This window comes from Cnephaeus nilssonii (assembly GCF_951640355.1).
Source record: "Cnephaeus nilssonii genome assembly, chromosome: 10".
NCBI lineage: Eukaryota > Metazoa > Chordata > Mammalia > Chiroptera > Vespertilionidae > Cnephaeus > Cnephaeus nilssonii.
The window spans coordinates 12,525,871-12,551,789 of record NC_137081.1 but is presented as its reverse complement, the minus strand read 5'-3'; the positions used below and the strand labels follow the sequence as shown (position 1 = coordinate 12,551,789).

The window sequence follows — 25,919 nt, the reverse complement described above, 5'->3', positions numbered from 1 at the left end:
AGAGGGTCTATGTAATAAGGATAGCCTCCCACAGGGAGTTAGTAAGTATATTTGAACAGAGTGCTATATGGCATTAATCTCTAACTTTTACATTATTAAAGGGAAGTGGGGGAAAAAAAAGGAGAAAAGTCATCTAGAGGTAATCTGTTTGTGCTGGAGCCCATGGAATGACTCCCGCAAGTCACTTGAGATTCCTTTCTCCCTTGCCTTTGAGGCATTGTTTCTCAGGATCCTTTTACAACTGGCAGAGACTTTTAAAAGGACTTTTTGCCAATAAGAAGTTGTCCTCTAGAGAATGTTCTGAAAGGGATAAACTTGACTGACACATTCCACTGGCCATTTGCCCCATTCTCCTTGGAAAGTGGACATGAAGCCTAGAGCTGCAATAGCCATCTCAGAATCATGATGCAACATGAGGAAAAGGCCTAAACACTGGGGAAAGCAGAGGAGAAAAATTAAAAGAAGCCACTTGATGAGGCCAGGGTCACTAAATTCCTTGAAGGATAAGACAAATATATCAATTGAGTTTTCTGTTGTTTACAGCCAAACGGGATCTGACTTGACATGTTGTTGTTATTGACAATTCTTCTGGGGCTAGTCCATTCTGTGGACAACTGTTGAGCCCAACTTCAAACCATATGGACAAGGCAGGAAGAAAGTGTTAGTTCTAATGACCAGCTTAGAGACATCTAATGAGCTATGGTTTTTAACAAGCAATTGACAAAAGAGGTGAGTAATAACTGTTCTTCACTTTATGTACATGATATGATTGATCTAAGAGAATCGGTGCTAGTTTTTTTGCCTTTTGTAACCTCACTTTCTTTTTGTTTCTAATGATTGAAATACACCAAAAGGAGTTTGGGCTCCAATTAGGTAACCATTAACCATGTATCCATGGAACAGATAGAATCTAATAGGTAACTATACCCATAAATTTAAGGCTCAATAGCTAGATATAATCACTAACTTTTCTAAATAGTTATAGTTAGTTCAATAACCTTATTAATATGTAGCCCAATAATATGTAACATAGTCTGATAGTTTAAAGTATAATAGCCTTCTTAAGTAGTTACAGTCAAAATTTATTGAACTAGGTACTGGGATAATTTTATTTAATCCACAAGCAATTAATAGGAAATAGGATGAACTGCTGTCCCTATTTTGCAGTGAGAAAATGGAAACTTTGAAAAATTAATACATTTGAACCAAGATTCTAAAAAGACCAAGCCTCAGGTCTTCCCCAAATTGAATATATATGCAATTTCATGATTTTTACAATATATTCTGTATATATCTCTATTCTAATAGAAGACATTATACTGTAATTATTTTTGTACTAGAGGCCCAGTGCAGAAATTCATGCATGAGTGGAGTCCGGCCGGCCCGGCCCCAATCAGGGAGAATAGGGGCTGGGCCTGTTGGGAGGAGGAGATGGTAGGAGGTTGGCCGGCAGGCCCACCCCGATCGGCCCGATCAGGGACGGGCCAGCTGGGGGTAGGGGCTGTGGGTGATTGGACGGTGGGCCCTACCCCTGATTGGGGTTGGGGGGCCGATTGGGGGTGGGGCTGGCCATGGGGAGGGGCTGTGGGTGGTGGGCTGGCTGGCCCCGCCCCCGAATGGTGTGGGGGGTGCCCATCGGGGGCCAGTGGCCTGGGGGAGGGGCCATGGGTGGTTGGCCGGCTGCCCCTGTCCCTGATTGGGGTGGGGGGCCTATCTGGGGTGGGACCGGGTAGGGGAAGGGGCTTCAGATTGACTGGCCAGCCACGCCTCCTATTGGGGAGGGGGGCATTCAGGGGCGGGGGTGGCCAGGGTGAGAGGCTGCGGGCTGATCACGGTGGTGGGGGCCCATTGGTGGTGTGGCAAGCTGGGGGGAGGGGATACAGGAGGTTGGCCAGCCAGACCCGCCCCCTATTGGGGTTGGGGGGTGCAATCAAGGGTGGGCCCCCGCTCTTGATGGGGTGTAAGAGTCCGAGAGGTTGGCCGGCCGGCCCCACCCCTTGATCAGTTGGTTCGCTGGCCATAGTGGGTGTCATAGCGACCAGTCGTTATGGTTGTTATGGTTGTTTTTGGTTGATGGCTTTTTATATATATAGATGAGACAGTTTCAGCTCTTAAACTAAGTTCCCTGAGGATAAAGATAGTTTCTAAAATTCTTTGTATGACCTAAGAAATATAGCAGATGCTCGATAAAAGCTTCCTACAAACATTGGTGAATATCTTGTGGGAACTGAAGGCTGCTTAACTGTAGTACCGAGGAGCTGTGTGCCATTTGCCACTTTAGTTTAACAGTTGCTGTGTGTCAGTCAATAAGTATTTAGTAAGCATATATTAAGTGCCTAAAATCACACTGGATCACAGAAAGCCTTATTGTGCATAATTAAGTCTAAATGGGCACATTATTTATGAATATGTAGAAGAGAAAAAAATTATCGATAGGATTCCCAAGAGCAAGTAATACCCTTTCTTGTCCGGATTAGTGGATTGCTAAATCAGGAGATACTTGCAAACATGGTGTATTTTAATATCAGTAAGGTATTTGACAAAGTCCCTAATGTTCATGGATGAAATGGAGAATGCACACTACATCGCAGTAGACTGGATTAATAGCTAACAGAACATCCCAAAGAGTGTTGATTAATGAAGATCTTGAATGATGAGTTGTGGGGATTACACTTGACTTTGATCAAACGATCTTTTCAATGACATGGATGAGTCCACAATGATTAAATATAAGGATGGCATGAAGTTAGGAAGGATAGCTAATATATTGGAGGACAAAAATAAATACTTTAAAGTATTTTATTGGCTACAACAATGGGCTAAATCTAATAAGCAAATATTTAACTTAAATAAAAAGAATATCTTACATTTTAAAAAAATCATTGTACAAATGATTGGATTTTGTACAATATATTGAGGAATCTGGCTTGATAACAACTCAAGTGAAAACAAAATATATAAAAGTTAAGGCAACTGATATAAAAGTTAAGTCCATTTTAATGAGTTTAAAGGATTAAGGCCAAAAGATGCAAGAGTCCTGTTGATTGCTGTGCCTTTTTTTTTTTCTGACCATACCTGAGATGGTGTCCATCTCTCCATCCCATGCTCAATAGAAAACAATCATAAATTCCATAAACTTAGTAGTGTTGAGTGTTTTCAGAATGTGGTTACCAAGAGTGCTACAGGCTCGATTATAATATGTGATTATAATTCGTGCACCGGGCCTCTAGTAAGTTTTATAATACATATGATATCTTGCATATCATTTAGAATCAAATACATATATTTTGGGGAGTTAACACCCAAAAACATTTTAACTGATACACTGTGCAATCAACCAAGATGCTAAATAATCATGTGAACAAATGCAAACTGCAACCACATCAAGTGCCACAGCTTCTATTCCCCTTTGTGGGACTAATCTGAACTCATTCAAACATAAAGCTTTAAGGTTCATACACTGTGGAAGCCCTTGAACTGCTGCCACTGCCATGGAGACTAACATATTGTAAACCCTAAGCAGTTGTCAGGCTTTTGGGACAGGACTTAGCCCATACTATGTTCACATCCTGGAAGGATTAGCACTGTGAGAATCCAGGCCTATGATTCTGCTATAGTGATAAGGATTTTTTTTTTAACTACCATCATTTACAGATGAATTCTTTATAAGCCAAGCTTTTCTTAGAAGAACTGAAAGTTCAGGACCTACCCTTGAGAAGCAGAGATAAGAGGCAGATGTTGCCTCTATTAGGAAGCCACTGTGGGACACACTCATGTGATATATTCCTGTGATATAAAGATATATGGACAATCGAGGTTTGTTTCATATAGTGGCACAAACACATGCAAAAAAATTGGAATATGACCTCCTCTGGACTGGAACCTTATCTTAGTTATGTTTGTATCTTCCCTAAAGCTTACTAAAGCTAGAACACAGTAGGTACCAATCAAATATTTACTGAAAGAGTGAAAGACGGAGCAGATGAAAAATAAATGATGTGCTTCTAGTTGTACATATAGTAGGTTTAGAACTCATAGTTCTTAATTATGGACACTGTTAGAACTCATAGTTCTTAATTATGGACACTGTTAGGGATGATCCTGCAGCAACTATCTTCTTAGACTCACCTGGTCCCAGGCATATCAGGAAAGTTCATAATGTCATTGATGAAGGACAGTAATAATAACAATGATAATGATAACAGCTAACATTATGATTGCTTGTTATGTGCCAACACAAAAACTGCTTGCTTTAAAACTTAAAGAACAAGGAATAGAGCAATCTTTAAATATAATTAAAGATAAGGGCAGAATAAAGTAATTCTGAGTATAAAGAACCATGCTTTGATCTCTTATCCAAAAATATGGCACCTGTCTGAAACTCCACTGAAAGAACTTTAGATCTTTGATTAACCAGCTAACTGCCACATCTATAGACGCTTATAGTGTACAAATGGTTAATATAAAGAGGTCAGAGTCAAAGGAAAGACTATTGCTTGTACACATGTCTGGGCTGGGCAGTAAACTGCGTATTTTTTTTCTGACATCATTCTATTGCGGCTCCAGTTATGATTATCCTAAGAAATTTCTTTCCTGGTCAAATCTACATGGGTGCAAATTAGCCTCAGGATAGTGTCTCCTAGTGTTCCAAAGAATAACCTCAAGATCTGGGGTGGGGGGAGGAAGGAATAAGCATTAGGCGACAACAATTTGGGGAGTGGTAAGTGCTGAGTGTTTTGTGCTCCTCTTAGAGACTTACATTGCGCATGAGTATATTAGAGATAAAGAGACAACAGGAAGGAAACTTGTTCAGTATTACTTAATCCAGAATTCTCCATAGCTTTTGACAAGTAAACAATTTTTCAACAGAATGCTTCACATGTATTTTCTTAGAATTAGGAGGAAGGAATACTGGCTTTGGAAGTTCCAAAAAGGAGCTCTGTGCTGGGATTCTAGCAGTGGACACATGGAAAGGGGATTACTATGAAGACCTATCTGATTTGGAGAAAGTAAGGTTGACTATGGTCTGGGCCAGAAAAGACTCATGCTTGGTATTGTTATTTATATGACAAAAATGCAACCCCATATAAAGACTTGGGAGAAAAAGACTGACTTTTAATCAGTTGTTTGAATGAACAGTTTAGTTATTATGGCGGTCTCACACAGTCATAGAAATTTATATTTTCATTTTATCCCAAAGAAAAACTTGACCATCTTTCTTTAATACTATCAACCTGGAAGCTTGACAGTAAGGATTAAAAATTGCTCCTTCCTTCCCACTTGGTTATTGGAAAGGCTCTGAAAGGTAATCAGTCTTGTGAAGCTACACTTTACAGTCTGCATAAAAATGCCATGATTTCCCTACCTCTCCCCAACCTAATTGAAAGTGCATAATATCACCCAGCTGGGGAAATGTAAACGGTAAACATATGCAATATATCATGCTCCCACACAAAAGCTGGTTACTAATAGGGACTGGGTGGTTGTCAGACCAAAAGGAACCTGGAAAACAAGTCTTTTTTTCCATCTAGAATGAGAGCTCTTTGTGCCTGCCACCCTTCCCCCTTCACCTCCTCCTCCAGACTTCAAGCTGCAGCCAGATTAAACCAAGGTCAGTCAACTCATTCCTTGCCTGTGTAATTCTAAGGGTCACCTAACAATGTATATTGACTAACACTCTCTTATATCAGCCTTTCAAGAGAGGAAGCATTTTGCTTTTGGCAGGAGGTGGAGTTGGAATCATCTTGTTTCCTACCTACTTCAATCGTATGACGGATGGTCCTATTATCTCTTGCCTTAGCTGCTATACCTAAAGATCCTTGGCCTTGTCACCTCTTATCTTTTTCTACTTCATCAAACTCCTATTGCCAAGATGATCTCCTTTCCTACTGTTGATCATCCATGAATATCTGTACAGAATCACATGAGTATAAAATCTCAATCTTACTTTTCAGAATCCTCTGCACCTCTGCAGTGATCTATGATTCCACCTCAATTATGCCTACTTATAAGTCATCATTCTCACCTAAGACTCCTCATCTCTTTTAAATAAGACTTTCACAGTAGGGTTTTTAGCTGAAAGTTTTCACCATATTCCTTAAAAAATCACTCTCTGTTGTATCATGAACTCAACTTCTACTACTCATTCATGTCATCTTATAATTGGCTATTGTTTTATTTTTGATAGCCAATACCTTACAGGTAGGTCAAAGCATAGCACTTGTCAAGGGTACTGTGTCATTTCAGTTTTAATAGATTGAAGGATGTATTTTTATATGCTTCAGAAGTAGAGATAATTTAAAACTTATTAAGTTAAAACTACATTCATCTTTCAATAAATTACATTACCTGTCAACTGGCACCGGTGGATGGTATGGCTTGTTGACCTTGGCATAGAGACCCTCTAAATGGTCTCTCTCTGGAGAGAGTGGACGGCTATCGCGAGGATAAACCAGTGGTCCAGCCCGAGGGGGAGACGGAGTCCTATAGACATTTGCTGATGCACATGGTTCCCGGAAGTGGTTCACTCTGGCATAATTGGGATCCATTTCATCATCGTCCATATCATGTAGTGATCCAATTGTACCAGTAGCATAATCAACAAGACCTCTTGCCTGCTTTTCCCTTAGCTCCTGATGTTTTGCTCCAATCCTGAAAAATGCAGAATCACATGAGTAACAGAGACATCTGTGAGTTTATATGCTAGTACAATGATAACACTCTTCTGACTCTATGCAAATTCCTCCTAGTTGGTCACTTAGCTGTCACTTACCTGTATATTTAAGACCACACCATAGAGAAATGCAAATAGCATAGTCCGTGGGATTAATTTTATATCTATGGCCTTTATTTGTTAAGGAGTCTGCTATTAATAGCAATGCTGTAGGTACTTTGACATCTTGCCCACTGATGCCTGGGCTGATTGCAGAGTCAGGCTAATTTTCATTACCATTCCTTTCCTATAAGTGGGATGTGCTCATGGGAACAGTATATCTTTGATATGATGCTATGGAAGCCGGCCCTGGAACAGGGGTGCATGTTAAAGAGTCCATCACAATCTCATACTTTGTCTATGCTCTCACTAGTTGGCACTCTAGAGTTCCAGTGTATTCTTCTAAAGAAAAGAGCTTGTGAAAATTGATTTGAATATGAAAAATAAATACAGAGGCTTTCTGGTTACTAAAAGCAGTGGGAGAAGATGTAATTTATCAGAGATTCTAAATTTCCTGGTTACATAAATGGGGATCATTGTGTCTCATTACATAGGAACTAGGGATAGAGTAAAATAGTGAAGAAATTAATAGACTCCTGACAGAGATGAATTGGCACATATGAATGAATTAAACACTACTACTGGCACAACTCCACAGCGCTAAAGCCTTAAATGATATTACTGCTGATCAGTGTACTGTGTAGACTATTGGGAACGGGAGCAGAACAGTATACTTAGGTGGATTCCAAACCCATCAGAATTTTGAGCATTTGACATTTAATCTGGAATGTGTTAGATCAGCGCTCCTAAATTCCCAGTTAGGTGTTAAAATGGAAAGGTCACTGTGTATTTTATAGGACAATGGTGATCTGATGGTATCAGGAGGCTTTCAGCACTAATGAGGGAATGTAACCTTACACATCACTGGGCAAGCAAGGTGTATTGTGTATAGGACGAGAGAAGTAAGGTGATGAAAGAAAGACTCTCAAGAAAGGATGGTGACAAATCCGGAGTCCTGGGCTCAGAGAATATGAGAGGGCTGTGGGCTAGAAGCAAAAGATCTATATTTGCCTGGAGATATATATCGAAGGCTTAGATGAGTGAAAACAAAAACTGAACTCAATATATTCTCTTCAAATAAAAACAGCTGTTTTTGCACATTGCAGCTAGTTTTATTTTACTGAACATCAAACTCTTTGTAAAAATCTTTAAAAGCCATGATCTTTCAAGGTACTTTCTCTTTAGGCAGAATGGCTTCTTCTTCTTCTTCTTCTTTTTTTTTTTTTTTTTTTAGTTGAGAGGAGGAAAGGAGAAAAAAAATATGAAGGAGGGATAGGATAAAAAACCAGCATCTATCCTCAAGTCACAACAGAAGAAAATAAATGTCAGGATACTTGACTGCATTTCTCTTTGGACTAGGTCAAATCATGTACCCTACACTGCATATAAATAATTAGGAGAATTCATATTTTTGCAAAGGGAAGTTAGAATCTCCAAGGGATTTTGAATGAAGATGAAAGGAAGATTACTCAGCAGGGTACCTGTTAAGAGGCCCTGCCTATCCTCTTTCAATGCATGTTAGCCCTAGATTCATGGATGTTTGTTTTGAATAATTTTTTGATAAAGGAGATAACCTGCTCCATTCTGCAACAAAACAGTCTTCCCAGGGACAGTGCCAACTGGATTATCAGAGAATGCTTGCTGCACTAAGATGATAGGGAGGGATTTCCATTGCAAATAGAGTGCAGGACATCAATAAAGTTAGGGGGTGGGGTTCTGTGTGGTTACCATCCCTCCGAAGTGGGATGCCTTCAAGAGGAATCATTCAGCAGAAAGATTCTCATGGCTGCCGTGTGGGGCTACACTTGTGCATGAATGAAAGAGGAACACACCAAGCTTGATTTTTAAATATCACAGGAACAGAACACTAGAATCCGTGTTCCTTATTTTATCACTTCTCTTTCTTTGAGGTTTGCTCATTAATATGAGCATGCAGAGATTCTTGGGTGAAAAGTACTCAAGCAATATTTTATCTTGTATTTTTCCTTTCTAAAACAAAACCAAATTTCTCCTTGGTCCTCTCTGTACCATTAAGTGTTGCAGTAACTAATTTCATATTAATCACTCAGTACGTGAAACAGAAATTTCTCTGAACCATCATCATTATGCCACATATGAGGGTCTATCCAGGAGGCAGAGGACAAGGCAATGTTTGCAAAGGGGAGTATGGACCTCCTGCCCCAATTCAGTGTAAGAATTCTAATTGTTTATAGTCATTTCCCCTTGGAGGTCTCCTTATCACTGGAAAGTCAAGCTGTTAAAATATCTATTATTCAAAATAGTCCTGGATAATGTAGCCTTTTTATTGGGTGGTACCACCAGTTTCCCCATTCTCCCCAGTACTCTGCCTTTAAATTGTTTAAATCTCCTTTTTCCCCTATAAAAACATGGTTTCTTTTTTTCATTATACCTCTTGGATATCCTCTTCTGATTCCATTTCTTTAGTTGCAGTCTAGTGTTTAGGTTTCATATTGCCTACATCTGCATTGCCCAGTATAGTGATCGTTAACCATATGATGCTATATAAATTGAAATGGGAACTAATTACCATTAAATAAAATTTAAAAACTCAGTTTCTTGATTTCACAAACCACATTTCAAGTGCTGGTTGAGAAGGTGGCGGGATTAAGCAAAAAAATAAAATAAAAAAATAAAAAAATCTCACAGACACAGATAATAATATGGTGATTACCAGAGGGAAGAGGGAAGGGGAGGCAGGAGAGGGTAGGGCGGGGGGGGGGGGAGGTAAATGGTGATGGAAAGAGATGACTTTGAATGGTGAACACATAATACAATATACAGACAATGTATTATAGAATTGTACACTTGAAACCTATATAATCTTATTAACACTGTCACCCCAATAAACTCAATAAACATTTTAAGAAAAGAAATAGAATAAAAAGAAAAGGACAGGCAAATGAGAGAAAATATTTGCAAAATGACCCATTTAAAACTGGGCAAAAGACTTAAACAGATACTATACCAAAGAAAATCTAGAAATGCCCAATAAGCAAAGGAAGTGTGTTTAACATTGTAAGTCATCAGGGAAATGCCAATTAAAACCACAGTGAGATACTCTTACCAAAATGAAAGAGAAGGAGAACATCAAGTGTTGGAGAGGCTGTGGACCATCCCGAACTTTCATGCATTGAAGTCGTGACAGACAATTTACCTCCCAGGTACTCATACATGAGAAATAACTACATATGTCCACAAAAATTGCTGAAGACTGTTTGTTAGCAGCTTTATTCATCATAACAATAAATGGAAATCATTGAGATGTCCATCAGTTAGAGAATGGATAAGCAAGCAGTGGGATGTTCATATAACAGCCTATAAATGATCAATAACACAAAATAAACTCCTGAAACACTCAACCATAAGGATGAATCTCAAAATTCGGATGCTTAGCGAAAGAAGCTGCACATAACCAAAGAACTTACTGCATGCTTCCAATGATAAGAAACTCTAGATCAGGCAAAAACAAGCTCATGGGGACTGAAATAAATTCAGTTGCTTCATGGGCGGGGCTCCACTCAGGGAGAAAGGGCATGAGGGAACATTCTCGGAGGAAAGGAAAATTCTCCACCTTGATATACATTCATCAAAATAGAACAGGGGTATTCTTCTGCGTAGTTAAGACCTGAACATTTCACTGTATGTAAATCATACTTCAATTAAACAACTCAAAAGAAAAAAATGAAAATTAAATTAAAAAATGCCAATTATGCTACATACAAGGTGGGACAAAGGTATGTTTACAGTTGTGAAACAGAGTTTATTCTTATATTATTATTTATTAATTACTAGAGGCCTGGTGCACAAAATTCGTGCATGGGGGGGTCCCTCAGCCCGGCCTGCGGGGGATGTCCAACTGCCTCTCGCAATCCAGGACGGCTGGCTCCTAACCACTAGCCTGCCGGTCTGCCTAATCACCCCTAACCCCTCTGCCTGCCTGCCTGATTGCCCCTAACTGCTCCCCTGCTGGCCTGATTGCTCCTAACCACCTCTGCCTCGCCCCACACCTGGAACCCAGGATTCCCTCTCTCTGGCCAGCCACAGGCACCCAGGACCTGGGCCAGCTTCACTCAGGCTAGCTGCAGCCACAGGGGACCATGGGTGGGCAGCTTCACCTGGGCTGCAGCCGCAGGTGCCCAGGACCGCGAGGCAGGCAGCTTGTCCCCCTCCTGGGCCGCAGCCTGGCTGGTCCCCATTCCTCTCTCCCCAGTGTTGAGTGTCTGAGCAGTTCCCGGTGCAAGGGTGCGAGGGTGTGATGACTATTTGCATATTAGCTCTTTATTATATAGGATTGTATTATTTTTGTATTAACAAACTTAGCCTACTTTTGTCCCACTCTGTATATATCCTTAAATCCATGTGATGAAATCTAAAATACTTGGAATAATTTATTATAAATGTACTTATATATAATTCTTCTACTTTTAAATGCATTACCTAAAAATAATTATCATAAATTAACGGAATGAGTGTGATTGCTGGGAAAATATTTAAATTGCTTAAGGAAACACAGCCCTTTTTTCAGGCAATTTAAACACTTTCAAAGTACTAATTTACAAGCCAGATATTGATTTTGATAAATACATATCATTCTTATTAATCCATAAACACATCTTCTAAATACTGGATAACTTGTTTAAGTCAATTACGAGATTCTGCATTTATCGTTCAACAAATATTTATTGAGCATCTACATGTTTTAGTTTTGTTCTTGATACTGAAGATTCAACAGTGCATACAAATCCTTGCTCTTATAGAATTTAAATTCTAGTGAGGGGAGGCAGAAATAGACAACAAAATAACTAATTAAAATTAAAAAAGGTGTTAGAAGGTAGTAATTGTTATAGAGGAGTATAAAACGGGAAAGGTATTGGGATGATGTGGGTGGAGTGGGGGGGGGAGTTATAGTTTTAAATATGTGATAAGAAAAGGCACCCCTGAGAATATTGAATTAAAGGCTTGAAGAAGAAGAGGATGGAACTGTATAGACAGCTGTGGGAGAGTACTTCAGGCAGAGGGGTTAACAGGTGTAAAGGTCCTGTGGCAGGCAAGTGCCAAGAACAGCAGAAGCCAGAGTGAGAGAGCGAGGAGTTTGATGGCCAGAGTGGGAAAGGGGGCCTAGATCCTGTGGGGCCTTGAGATCCCGGGTGAAGATTTTTGCTTTTACTCTCAGAGAGCTATGTAAAAAAACCCCCACATTTTATTATATAACAACAATGCCATCATCTCACTTAAAAATGAACAATGGCCCTCGCTGGTCTGGCTCAGTGGACAGAGCGTCAGCCTGCGGACTGAAGGGTCCCGGGTTTGATTCAAGGGCACATGCCAGGGTTGCAGGCTCGATCCCCAGTCGGGGGTGTGCAGGAGGCAGCCGATCAATGATTCTCTCTCATCGTTGATGTTTCTATCTCTCTCTCACCCTTCCTCTCTGAAATCAATAAAAATATATTATATAAAAAAATGAACAATGTTCTTAATATCAGCTAGTACCTAGTTTATAAACAAATGTCCCCAGATGCCTAAAAAGTCTCTTTCCCAGTGTATTTATTTGGATTTGGCTTCAAAAGCTAATCACACATTAAATTTGGTTATATCTTTTAAGCCTCATTTCCTGTATAGAACCGTACTCTTTTTCCTTTTCGTTTTTAAAAATATTTTCCATGCCATTGAATTGTTGTAGTGACCAGGCAGGTTGTCCTATAAGTGGTCCCATATGCTTCTTCATGATGTGATTTAATTTATTTCTCCATCCCCCCATACATCCTGTTTATGAAAGGCAGTTCTAGAGCAGCACTGCCCAACAGGTCTTCCTGTAATGAGGGAAATCTGTATGTGGCCTGTCTAATACTTGACATGTGGCCAGTGTGACCAAGGTACACATTTTAAAATTTAATTAATTTAAATCTAAATAGCTACATATGACCAGCGGCTACTGTGTTAGGCAGCTAGAGGCTCAGTTACATTCAGGTTCAACTATTTTGGGAGAAGAGTACTCTAGTGGGTTGAACACTGGTCCCCAAAAGTATGTCCATATTTCCCCCCTATACTTGGCTTTTCCATATACCAGTATCCAGAAGAAACTGCATGTTAGCGAAAAGAGATCTTTCTCATTTAAAAAAGAAGTCTCATAGTAGTCTACTGTGTGAACATGCTTTTGCTCCAGTGAGTCCCATATTCGTGGACAGTTGGGTCTTTCCTATTACAAAGAATGCTGTAATGACAAATCTTATGCAAGGGTCAGTCCATATTTTTGCCACTGTGGCTTTCAGATGAACTCACAGAAGTAGGATTGCTGGGTCAAAGAGAAGTCACATATAATATTCCCAGATTATGACAAATTTCCCTCCATAATTGATCTATTTTGCATTACTACCTGCAATGTAGAAGGATGCCTATTTCTCTGCAGTCTCACCAGCAGAATATATTGTCGGACTTTGAGATGTTTGATAAACATAAGTGAGAAGTAATATTTCAGTGAAGTTTTAATTAGCCTGTCTCTTATTATGTGATGCTGAGTATCTTTTCACATGTTTAAGGGCCATTTTCATTTCCTCTTCTGCAAGGTATCCATATCTTTGGCTGATTTTTCTATCAGATTGTCATTTCCCCCCTCGATTTTTCCAAGACCTTTGTGTAGCAGCAATATTAACGCTTTATCTGTGAAATAAAATTGCATATATTTTTTCTGTTTGTCATTTGCCTTTTATAAGTCCACTTAAAATTATTGATTCGCATTTCATACTTTATGCTTTACCCTCAAAAACTTTATAAAATGTTGCTAGTTTTGTGTACTATTTCTTGATTGATTTGGCTCACTCAGAATGTGTGTCAGCAGTATAGTTCTGATTGACTTGACCAGTGCTGGGAAAATGTAGCCACTGGAATCCTCTTTGTTGCTACTCTGTGAGCCCAAACAGCAGAGACACAGATGAATAGATAGTAGAAGAGATGATTTGCTACCTGCAGTGGTGACAGTAGTTGGGGTCAGAAAAGGCTTTTCAGGGGAGAGCTATGGGGTAAAAGAGGTAGTATCATTAAAAGAGATTATGAACTACCTGCTATACAGCTTTCTTTTTTGACAGTGGAGATAATTTGTCCTGCTATCATTTCTGCTTTTATAATAGAAGCTGCAATTAGGTCACTACAATTATCCTTTGTTCCAGCAACCAGGCCCAGTTTCTTCAGCTTTTTCTTCTGAAAGCCACTTTAAGCTGCAATATACCTGGTCAAGAAAAATTACGGCTGCTTTATTATGTTTGTTATCATTATTATTATTATTGAGTCACATGCAATATTGGTGATCAATGTTTCAATTTGTCAACAAGACTATTTTAAGTGCATTCATATTTTTCACTACTTTCTCATCCCTTCCTTGGTATCTATAACATTTTCTAAATGGTATTAAATGATTTTTTTCCCTGTACATTTTTCTTGTCATCCTAAACTAGACCTGATGTGGTTAAGGGAACTACATTGATGGGATAATCTATCACTTATCCTGTAATAAAAAAATTTTCTGGAAAGTAAAATTTACATTCTACAATACTGGCATGCAAACTCTTTAATGCCATTAATTGAATCTTTTAAGGAGACTTTTTCATGTTTTTATTTTTGCACACAGACATACATCTAGCATTTAATGATTTGGAGAAGCAAATAATGCTGTGCCTTGTGGATATTGTGCTTAAGTAGGAATATTGTACGTGAATTTGTACCCATGGTTTGCCAACTTGCATGGGGCAAGGATGCTGCTGATGCTCATTAAAGCAGGTTAAGGCAATAAAGTCTGGGAAACCTATGAGGTCAAGTGTGGTCTCAGGACATTCTCCTCCTGGAGACCCCTGACCAGCTCACCAGTTCTTTGTGTAGGTAGGATGACCAAGAGAAGATTTCCATATCCCACAGGGTCCAGCTCCTACCGAATTTCCCACATCAAATGGTTTTCACCTATTTGACACTGAGTGCATTTCATATTCTACAATCATGGTGGTCATTTTCAATCCTTACCTATTAGCTGTATTTTTTACTATGTCAAAGGGCAAGATTCTCTAGTGGTTCCCCATTGCTACTAAATACTACCGTTTCAAGAGAATTGGCATTCAGTGAAGACTCTCTTATTATTGCAATTTACATTTTCCCTAAATTTATACCTTTCCCAGACCCATTAAACTTCCTCCATTGCTAATGTACTGAGTTCCTGTAATTTGTTTTCTCATAATGTGGACAAATTTCTCAGAAGTGCTTAGTAAACATCCTTTAGTTTTCATTGGAAAATTAGCCCCAAAGAGGGGGTGAGGGGAGCAAATGACAGAGTGCTCGCTATCTTCTCTGATAATGCATGGCTCCCTCACAGCCACCCTGGACAGTGCCCCTACCAAGGGTCTCATTAGGCAGCAAAGACAATTAAAAGAGGTCCAGGTTGCTGGCCTAACACCGAAGAAAGAGCTATGAGACTCTGCCCTTGAGAGGGCTCTGCGGGTTGAATAAAGTCCATAAGTTATTGATGTGCTTTATTCTTGTTCATTATGCTTATTGTTGTGACATTTGAATGTAGCAAAAAATAGCCTTATTTATTTTTTATAATTCCCCCCATTTTTGTGCATCCACTCTGGAAAGCAGAGGGGAAAGTAGTTTTCTGTATTAAAATTATCTGAAATACAGCACTTTTCAATCCTAGGACCTGCCTGGGGTGATAGCTACAAAAATAAATGGCTGGCTGTTGACATGGTAGTGGTTTTCATCATATGGGAAAGAATGAGAATAAATCCCAAATGCTGACTGTTTGAGGTACTGTACGTCTACATAAACTTCCTGGGGAGGAAACAGGAAGAATCCAGAGAATAAAAGGAAACTAGCTACATTTCCTTTCCTTTCCCTTCAAACTCTTCTTTTCCTTCCATTTGTCACCTGGAATTTCACACCTGCCAGTGCTTCCCTGGACATGTCTTTGATCTTTGTCTCTAAAAGCTTTTCACATAAAAATGTGCTGATGCACAGGGAAAGGGGACATCCACACAGCGAATGCGGCTCTATTTCCTTTGTTTTCTTAGCCGTAAATGCCAGATGTCTTCTTGGAAAGAACTCTGGTTTTAGGAAGAGTTCTAGAAGAACTATCAACCTCCATAGGACCTGGACAAACCAGGCGTGGAACCATGACTGTATCTGAGACAGGATAAACACACACTGTACACCTAACATCTCCATCCAGCCCAAGGTGGGGGATTCTCTTATTCTGAAAAGTCACGTGCCCTGCAGGATAAAGCATTTTAAAAGAAGCAGAAAGTGCAGTCTTTCCCCGCCCCTCCCCCATCCTATTTATACAAGAGACTTTAAACAGTTCAGCAAAAATATTGTACTGAACCACTGTATTGTCTGCAATGCTTGTTAGGATTGTTATTCTTGCCTTTTCAAGAAGTGACTTTGTCCTAGAGAAGCCATATACATTATTCTCAAAAGTCTAGACACATGCCAAAAAAACTGACCCTGTCAATCAATTTGGTTTCTTAGGTTCCAACATTTACTGAGTGTTTATTATGTACGCAGAACTGTGCTAGGCTACATTACAAGGATTGGGGACATTGGAGTGACCGGTGGAAGAACCACAGTCCTGCCCATCATATCTGCAAACTAAGTCCCCTCCTAATTCCAAAAGGGGGATGACCAGGCCTCCTTAACAGGGGTTCAGTTGTAAGATGAACTGGCGCCAGGAGGATTCTAGTCACCTGGCCTCCTCCATGTACATGCTAAGAATGGGACATGAGGAAAAGCCAACCACACCTTAGATGATCCCCACCATGCAGCCAGCAGGAGGTCCAACAAGCTAATCCAGGAGGCGCCCACTGTGTCCACAGTGACTCAGCCAATGAGCTGTTGGACAATTAGGTAAGCAGACAACTAGGAGGAATCACTCCATTCCTGCTCCAATGGATGACGAGGAGAAACGTTCAACCACAACCACTGGTTTCCACCTGGGTGTAGCTTGAGGGAGGCTATTTGAGGAACATACGCTACATGCACATGGTCTTGAGCAGGCGTCCTCAAACTACGGCCCACGGGCCACATGCGGGTGTTTTTGCCGTTTTGTTTTTTTACTTCAAAATAAGATATGTGCAGTGTGCATAGGAATTTGTTCATAGTTTTTTTTTAAACTATAGTCCGGCCCTCCAACAGTCTGAGGGACAGTGAACTGGCCCCCTGTTTAACAAGTTTGAAGACCCCTGGTCTTGAGAATGACAGTGAGGATTTTTTATTTGACATGAGGGCCTATGGGTTTTCACACTAGGGAGTCTAACGTCGATCTATCTTCATTTGTCCCTCCACAATGACCAACGGACATTATGTCAGACACACTCTTGAGTTGTCATTCTCAGTTCTGACCACAGCATTCCATTATTTGACTGGCTCCCTATTCCTTGGTCCACCTGGTGGCTCTTTGCTCCAGGTTATGTTTAGAGTTAATATAGGAAATCTCTTAACACTTGAAAGAGGTTTGGTTTACCTCTTATTGGAACCATAAATCCCCAACATGACTGTGAAGTGTTGGGGATAAGGGAGAGACTGATGTTTTTTTATTGTGGTTAGCAGGGTATAGCAGCGGTGGTCTGAGTTTTAAGATGTGGGGAAAACACCTTTAATTCCCTTCATTACTACCTGAGATTTAGATATTCAGGTTCTATCTATTAGCAATAAAGAAGCATATATATATATATATATATATATATATATATATATATATATATATAATTTTTTTTTTTTAAGTGGAGGAAGGGTGTGGCTAGATATCTCCCTGTAGAGAGAATCCACTCTTTAGGTAGCAGCCTGGATGATCTCCTAAAGAATGAAAGTTTAACTGCTTCTCTATTTAAAAAACTTTCATGTCTTCCTTTCACATTTAGATAACATCCGACCTATGAGGCTATGTCATCAGACACAAGCCCTCCATGACTTTGGCTTATGCAGCTTTATCTTAGTTATCAAACTTCGATCACGTGGCTTCCATGCCTCAGGCTTGATTAGCACTTGCTGCTCTTTCTGTCTGCAACCCTCTGCCTTTAGGGCTTCCTGTGGCCAGCACACCACTGTGATGTCAGTCGTGGCAGCTCAGACACCCTTCCTAGTCCCTTCTCCCTACCATCTTATCCTATTTTCTTTTCTTCAGAGTTCCATCACTACATGACTTGATCTCTCCCATGTATCTGTTTACAAGAATGAAAGCTTCACAGGAGCACAGACCTATTCCCTGACTATGGATATGACTCCAATATCTAGCACAGTGCTTGGCACTCACAAATATGATGGAAGCAGAGGGAAGCAGAGTCTGAGAGAGAAGGCCATGTGACAATGGAAACGGAGTGCGAGAGATGTACTTTGAAGACAGAGGAAGAAGCCATGAGCTGGAGTTCAGGCAGCCAAATAAAGGCAAGGGCGAGGATTCTTCCCTAGAGTTTGCAGAAGGAATCAGCCAGCCTACAACTAATCTTTATCGCAGTGAATTTGATTTCTGAATAGTGGCTTGAGAACTGGAAGATACTCAATCTGTGTTGTTCAAGCCACAAAGTTTGTGATAATTTGTTACAGCAGCAATAGAAAACTAATACAGATGATAAAGAAATGGAATTGATAAGTAAAAGTATTTAGGTGTGACCTATTTTCTTTCAGAGCCTAGGATGGTGTGTCATCTGAGTCTTTCTTGCAATGTAGAAATATAAGCAATGAAACCAACCTCACATTCTGTAGCATGTAAAGAGACAAAGCAAGCCAAATTCTGGATGTTTTTGTACTGTGAGTCATTAACAGATTAAAAATGAAAATATGTTTACCGTGGAACATAGAAGAAGGAACCTAAATGAATGGCTCTAAATGTCAAACATAACAATTATATTGGAGACCTTACTGTGGGCCCAACATCTACACAACCTGGTCCCGCAGCTGAATCTGTGACATAAGAAATGACCCCCCTGAAGAAGAGCTGTGGGTTTCAAAGAGCTGATGATGCCCGGGCTTTCCTACAGATACTTCCCTATCATCGCCCCATATTCCTTACAGAGTGCACGCATTCTTTTGCATTTTCAATAAAGCAAAACTTCCAAATAAGCAGCAGTCTCTGTATCCCCCCTCTTAGAAAATCTACAGCGACCTGCTTGCAAATATACAGCGGAAGTATCCCAGAAGGGCCCCTTGGTTCATTAAAATAATCAGCATATTCCAACATGCATTCGTCCCTGAAATAATAACATTTCACTTTCCATAAATTAATTATGGTTTTAATGAGGGAGATTTGCATGTAGACTTGTGCCTTCATTCTGCACAGGAGGCAACCTCCACACCTAACAGCTCCACTGAAGAAGGCCTTTTTCCAATAGCCCCGCCGCAGTGGAGGGCGTGCGGCACTCTGCTGTTTCGGAAATGGAGAAGCAGCATGGCAGAAGGAGCCAGAGAGCTGGGTTTGGAACCGAGTTCTGTCTCATTCTAATTTTGTGACCATGGGCAAATTATTTAACCTCTCTGGCACCTGGAAGATGAGAAATATAATAGTACCTACCTCACAGGGAGAAGGCTAACTGACTTAATACAACTAAAGCTATTAATATAACTAAAAGCTAGTTTTCAATTTCTGGCACATAAGTGACAGAGATTATTAGCAAGAACAATAACAATCCTGTCCTGGCTAGTGAGGCTCAGTTGGTTGGGCATCGTCCCATGCACCAAGAAGTTGCTGGTTCAATTCCCAGTCAGGGCACATGCCCAGGTTTTGGGCTTGATCCCCAGTAAGGGGTGTGCAGGAGGCAGCTGATCAATATCCCCCTCCTTTAAATCAATAAAAACATACATATTTTTAAATGAATAATAATAATCCTCCATTTCTGACATAGCTGAGGGGGAAGTAGCAATTTCACATGCACACACCCCTAGGGGTGTCTGCAAAGGTTTGCCCAGTTCCTCCAGCTTCTTCCGTTATACTTGGAACCCTAGACAGAGGAGCTACTTTTAATAATTGCTATATGACCTGCATTGGTGAAACGCGCAGGGGATGGGGATGTCACGGCTAATTACATTTTCAGCTTGATTGAGAGCAAAGCAGCAAATGCTTCTGGCTTGAATCTGTTGGCCGCAAATCTTTCTAAAACATACTAATCCTTTAACTTGTCCTAACTCAACTCACTGAATAGAATTTCTTTTAGAAGACAGTACGAACATCACTTAAAGACCAGCCTTCTCGGATCCAATATTCATCCTTGTAACACCTGAGATACTGAAGAGTCACCATGGAGTAATGAAATGTTAGCTGTAAGTCGACTTGATACATTTCATCTTCATTTGCTGAGGGCCTAGCCTGTGCCTGGCACTGGGGTGTGTGGCTTATCCCCCCTCACCCCCCCAGGCCCCCCTGCCAGAGTGAAATGTTCAAAAGAATTATGAAAGAATCTGATTAGTTAAGCCCAGATTAATGAAGTTCTGGTATAATTACTAACTTGAAAAAGTTTAAAGGGTAAGTGAACTGTACGAAACATGGAATTTGCTTGTTCAGGTAGCTTGAGTTGTCATATCTGTTGCCAATATGTGGGACAAAAGGGAAAAAATGGCCTTTTGTTACCCAAGTTGATTTTTTTTTCAAAACTGTAACAAAAGTTCAATTTGCTCCATCTTTAAAAAACATCTCTCTCTCTCTCTCTCTCTCTCTCTCTCTCTCTCTCTCTCTCTCTCTCTATATATATATATATATATATATATATATATATATATATATATATAATAGATAGTATGTAAACCCCCTATCAACAGAACTATTTTGGCAAAACTTTCACATACTATTGGAAACTGAAGTTATCTGCCTGACTCAACTAATTGCTATTTTCCCAGAAAGTTTCGCCCTAAACTTTTCAACTGTCTCCTCTGTCAGCTTTGGAGAAAGAAATTATAATTAAAAGCACCCTGATTGCTCGGAAAATCCCTTAGATTTCAAATGAAAAATCTTTCTGAGACTTAAATTCCTCTCTAGTCAGCAGCAAAAATATCATATATTATTGATGCGTTTAAGAATTTAAAAATTTAAAAGTCTCTTTCAATATGTTGCCCAGTTAAGTTGTACTTTCTAATTGATGTTAATGACTTCATTGCAAGTGCCTATTATACTGGATGATAAGGAAGGTCTGTCCTATGGTCCCACCTATAACACTATTTACTCATGGCTGCCTTCTCTGTGATCAGGCAGCACTTTCATAGCTCGTTACCGTATTTATCACAGTTCAACTTCATTGTAATTAGTTGTGCATTGTTTTCTCTCCTCTCTCTTTAACCATGAACTTGTTAAGGGACGAGGTAGTATTTTACTCATCTTGCTATTTCCCCTAAATGCCTAGCTTCTCAATTAATGCTTGCTGAATTATTGAAGAGTGCAGGCCAAAAATAATTAAAAAGTCAAAAGTGAATCATAGCAGAAAGTATCTACTCGAATCCTCTAAGTGGGAAAATTTCATATATAAGTATAATTTAACTTCAGATTCGAAGGCAAGATGATGTGTCCTGAGGAAAAAGATTCAGGGATGTAAAATAGATAATTAGTTCCACAGATGATCAAAAATATTAAAAAATCATCATAATACAAATCTTTCTCATGTGCTTTTAGAACTGAAATCGAAAACGATTCAAATGAATAACCAACTAGAGGTGACCTAACATATGAGAAATGTGAAAAAGAAAAAAAAAAAGATAAAAAGTGTGAATACAAGATGGTAAAGATTAGCAATAGTTTACCCAAATAACTACTGCCTGTTAGAAGCATGCTTGTTAGATCTTAAAATGTGCATCTTAAGCCTCCAGCGTACTTCCTGTCTGGATGGCACCCAGGGCTGTTACACACAGAGCAGTCAGACACATTTATGCACTTCAGAGACAGGTAAGGGTGGCTGAGGTGATCCTCCAAGGATGGCTCCAGCAAGTGGGGTTCAGGTTGGAAGGTTACAAGGAAGAGATGCACTCAATAAGCTATATGTGGGGTAGAACATGCCACCTTTTGTATATACAGATGACATGCTCCAATGTCCTCCCTGAAAATAGGGTTCATTTGTTCCCTCAGCTTGAAGGCCTCTGTTCAAGAGAACACATTTTAGATGTTCACCTGGGGTTGGAGTTACCGTTTTGACTACTTACAGGAATTGCAAATTGCTTGATAAGAAAGATCTTTTCCTGCTTTTAAAAAAATACTAATCTGAGTCCTTAGCATCTGTTAGAGTACTTGGACCACAGTAGGTATGAACTGATTTTTGAATGTATCAATTTTCAATAAAGGGGTATAGTTTATATAGTATCAGCCTTATTAGCACATTACCTTAATTATCTGAGCCAACCAGCTGTTTTCAGTGAACAAAATGAACAAGTCTACCTTTGCTCAGGTGCAGGTGCAGGCCTTCAGGGGCATTTCAGGGATGTAGGGTGCAAGAGCGGGTGCTGGCTTCCCAGCTGGTGTCCACTCCCTGAACTCTGCCATTTCTCTCCTTTTCAAGTACCAGTGCTCCTCATGGATAGCCTTTTCTATAGTATGTAAACTGATGTTATACAATAATTGATTTTGAAAACTTCTGTCTGGCTGTGTGGCTCAGTGATGAAGCTTCGACCTAGGAACCCAGAGGTCACCGTTCGTTCCTAGTCAGGGCACATGCCCTAGTTGCAGGCTCGAACCCCAGTAGGGGGCGTGCAGGAGGCAACCGATCCATGACGTTTCTCTTTCCCTTCCTCTTTCTCTAAAAATCAATAAAAACATATTTAAAAACAATAACACTGAAAACTTCTACTTTTCCAACCAGTCAAGGACTGCTTATTAAATGCTTGAGTAGGGGCTAGAAAGTATAGTTCCAAGCACTTTTAAAACGATATGCATAATATCTATGTAACCACCAATCTCACAAAGAAAGACAGTCAGACACACACACACACACACACACACACACACACACACACAGCCACTTGCAGGGGTTACATTACAGATATTCCCACAAACAGTGAAACTTTCCAACAGCTAAGGTCTCTTAATATCAGAAAGATATCCCCCAAAGCCACAAAGTAATAAAATAAAACTTAAGCACTCCTCAGCTAGTCTATGTCTGAAACAGCTTCTCAAATTTTGTTAGATGAAAAAATTCCTTTCCTATGTCATCTGATTATGAGGCAATATAAAAATGAGTGTGTAAATAGAAGCATAAACATGTCAATTTAGTTCTGAATATTTTCAAATGCTCCAGAAACGTTGTGAAAACATACTATACATTTTACTTCTAATGTGTGGTGTTTGGAGATCTTCCTCGATTTTCCCTTCTTAATTGGCATGCTTTCAACATACTGTGTTCCTCCTCTCCTGCTTAGAAGCAAAATCTAGAAGTATATTTTTGATAAGTTGAATTTCCATTTTGGTTCACACCCCATATTGGTATATTGTGTCACTTTTTAAAAAATTACTTGAATTTAGGCAGAGCCAAGCTTATGTACACCTCAGTCGTGTGAACCATAGTAATTGGTATCTGCAGGAGGTTATTTCAGATTGATCAATGTGGGTTGCATGACTAGCTCCAGTAGAGTATATTTATTTCCTCTAAATATTTATCATTTGGTGATATGAATTGGTCAATGATATTAGGCAACCATTTTTATCTTAAGTCACATACATATTTGAGGCAGGGAATATTTTAGCATAACGCCAGTTTTCTTGGCATTGAATTTTTGTTTGCTGGTGAAAAGAAGAATTATGCTTTCTCAAGAACTGACTGGCCATTTCTTAAAATTTTGTAAAATGTCCTAGTTTCATTTAAAGCCTTTGTCTATTAGGTCTTATCTGTCCATCCTTTGAAATTGACAAAGGTAAAGCTACAACTATTGAGGATAGAACTGATTGTTAACTAGAAAAATTACTATACAAAGTTTTTAATCTACTGTGTAAAAAAAATCACAACATATTTAATTGAATATCAAAAGCAGCCAATTATAAGACAAAAGCATTTTGTTAAAGCTATGATCTTGTTTTTCCAAAGTGGAATATTTAATGGTCATTGCATAATTTTTTTCAATATGCATTCATTTATGTGACCATTACAAAAGGCAGCTCTGAGATTTAAAAGTTCAAGTAGTAATTATCCTCCCTTGACTTTCTTCTTACATCTACTATAAGCAGATTAAAAACATATGAATTACACTATGTATTTCCTTGACTCAGTGATTTTTTTCTTAAACAGTCAACCCACTAAAGTGGATTGATGCTCATTCAGCTAAAACATTATAGTTTTTTTGCAAAGACACATTATTTGATCTGAAAATATTTCTAAGTGCCTGGGATATATATATTTTTAGCACTTGAAAGTTTCTCTGGCTAGCACAGCATCTATTAGAGACTGTGAAACATTTTAGGATTATTGAAGAAATATCAATTATCTCTATGTCCTCAGTGTCAATCTGAATTGGAAATGTGCCATCTTTTATATCTTTACTAATAGAATTTTTAATTAGCTGTTGATACTGTCAATAATAGAGTCTGCTATTTTTTTAAAAAAAGGGATTTATCTAAGCAACTTCTTATCTAGTCTTTTGTTTTTTATTTTTTCTGATGGTGCTTACTATTATAATCAGGCTAATTTTTAAGCAGAATACTATACTTTCAAAACTAGACAATAAATTTAGGCAATCTTTTTATTTTATTTTTTATTTCTTGAATTTATTGGGGTAACATTGGTTAATAAAATTATATAGGTTTCAGGTTATCTTCCCTTTACCTCTTCTACCTCCCACACCTCCCTTTCTTTCCCTTTGGTAATCACCATACTGGTGTCTGTGTCCATAAATTTTATTTTATTTTTTTTTGCTTAATCCCTTCACCTTTTTCACAAAGCCCCCTAACCTTCCTCCCCTCTACCAGCTGTTAGTTTAGGCAGTCTATTTTAATACATGGTTATTCATTATTTTCCTACTGATTCTTAGGAGTTTCATGTATGTTTTTAAATTTTATAAGGAACTTACTTTAAATCTGATATTATTTTATACTTTCATGTCAACCAGGAGTTTACTAAATATCTTATCTCTACCGAGAGGTAAGGGAATGAAACAAGTAGTAGTTGCAATCTGTGCCTCAAGAGAATTAGGATCTAGACAAGAAGAAAAGGCGTGAAATTGCAGGAGGGTTTATAATAAGAAATTATAAGATAAAAACTACAATTTAATGGTAATGTGGACTCCTAAATATGGACTTGGGTTTTAGTCATAGTGCCTCCCTAAGAGAGTAGCTCTATGGCATCCGGTACATCACCAATGGCTGCTGCCATTTTTCATGATACTCCTTTTCCATTACAGTTCTTTATGCTTGCTTCCTGAAACGTAATCTGCACCATGAATTCTGACTGAATAGGCTCAGCATGTGGTACATAAATAACCTTCTTTGATGGAGAATAAGCCAAGGACAGTGTGTATCCTCTATACACTCAAATTCCGTTTTCTCTAGAAAGGCAAATCTTTCCTTTTCAGAGGTTGGAATGAATGGTACTTAAAAATAACTTCAACTGGTTAAGTTTAAGCCAATGGAAAAGGATGAGGGCAAAAGCCCAATTAAAAAACAAACAAACAACTGTCTAGGACCACGGCATTTCCATTTGTGTGTGAAGTGGATAAATTTCATTCACCTTAAGGTCTTGTCTGGTAGGATCTGGCTCCGTGATAGGAAAACAAGTGCTGGTGGTCCTGATGGGCTGGCCACTACGCTTTGCTGATCCATCTCCATAGTTCTACTGCTGGTTAAAAATGACCTCATGCTTCTTGACACCATTTCATAGCCCAAGAGACAGTCTTCTTCTAAACTCTATAGCTTTGTCAACCATTGATTCTGCTTATTCTGCCTCTTGGTTCCATTCTAGCAATTATTCACTTGAAATATAAAATTAAAATTAGTACAGTTTCATATTTGTTCATTCATTCATTCATTCATTTATCCATCCATCCATCCATCACTCAACAACTGCTTATAGAGTGCCTACTCTGTGAAACGTAATGTATTAGATGCTGAGAGAAATAGAAAAATGATTATAATGTACTCTTTGCCTCAAGGAAATAACAAGATAGGGAGAGAAGGCACATTTGAAATCATAAACATCTA

At 39.1% G+C, this 25,919-nt stretch overlaps 1 protein-coding gene across 1 annotated transcript in view; it reads right to left on the bottom strand.

Moving 5' to 3' along the window:
• The window catches only part of PARD3B (par-3 family cell polarity regulator beta), a 902,602-nt gene that overhangs the window by 149,739 nt on the left and 726,944 nt on the right, over positions 1–25,919 (bottom strand). Inside the window, exon 20 of the mRNA XM_079783005.1 lies at positions 6,349–6,651. Coding sequence (XP_079639131.1) covers positions 6,349–6,651 — 303 coding nt within the window. The remainder of the gene's footprint in view (positions 1–6,348; positions 6,652–25,919) is intronic.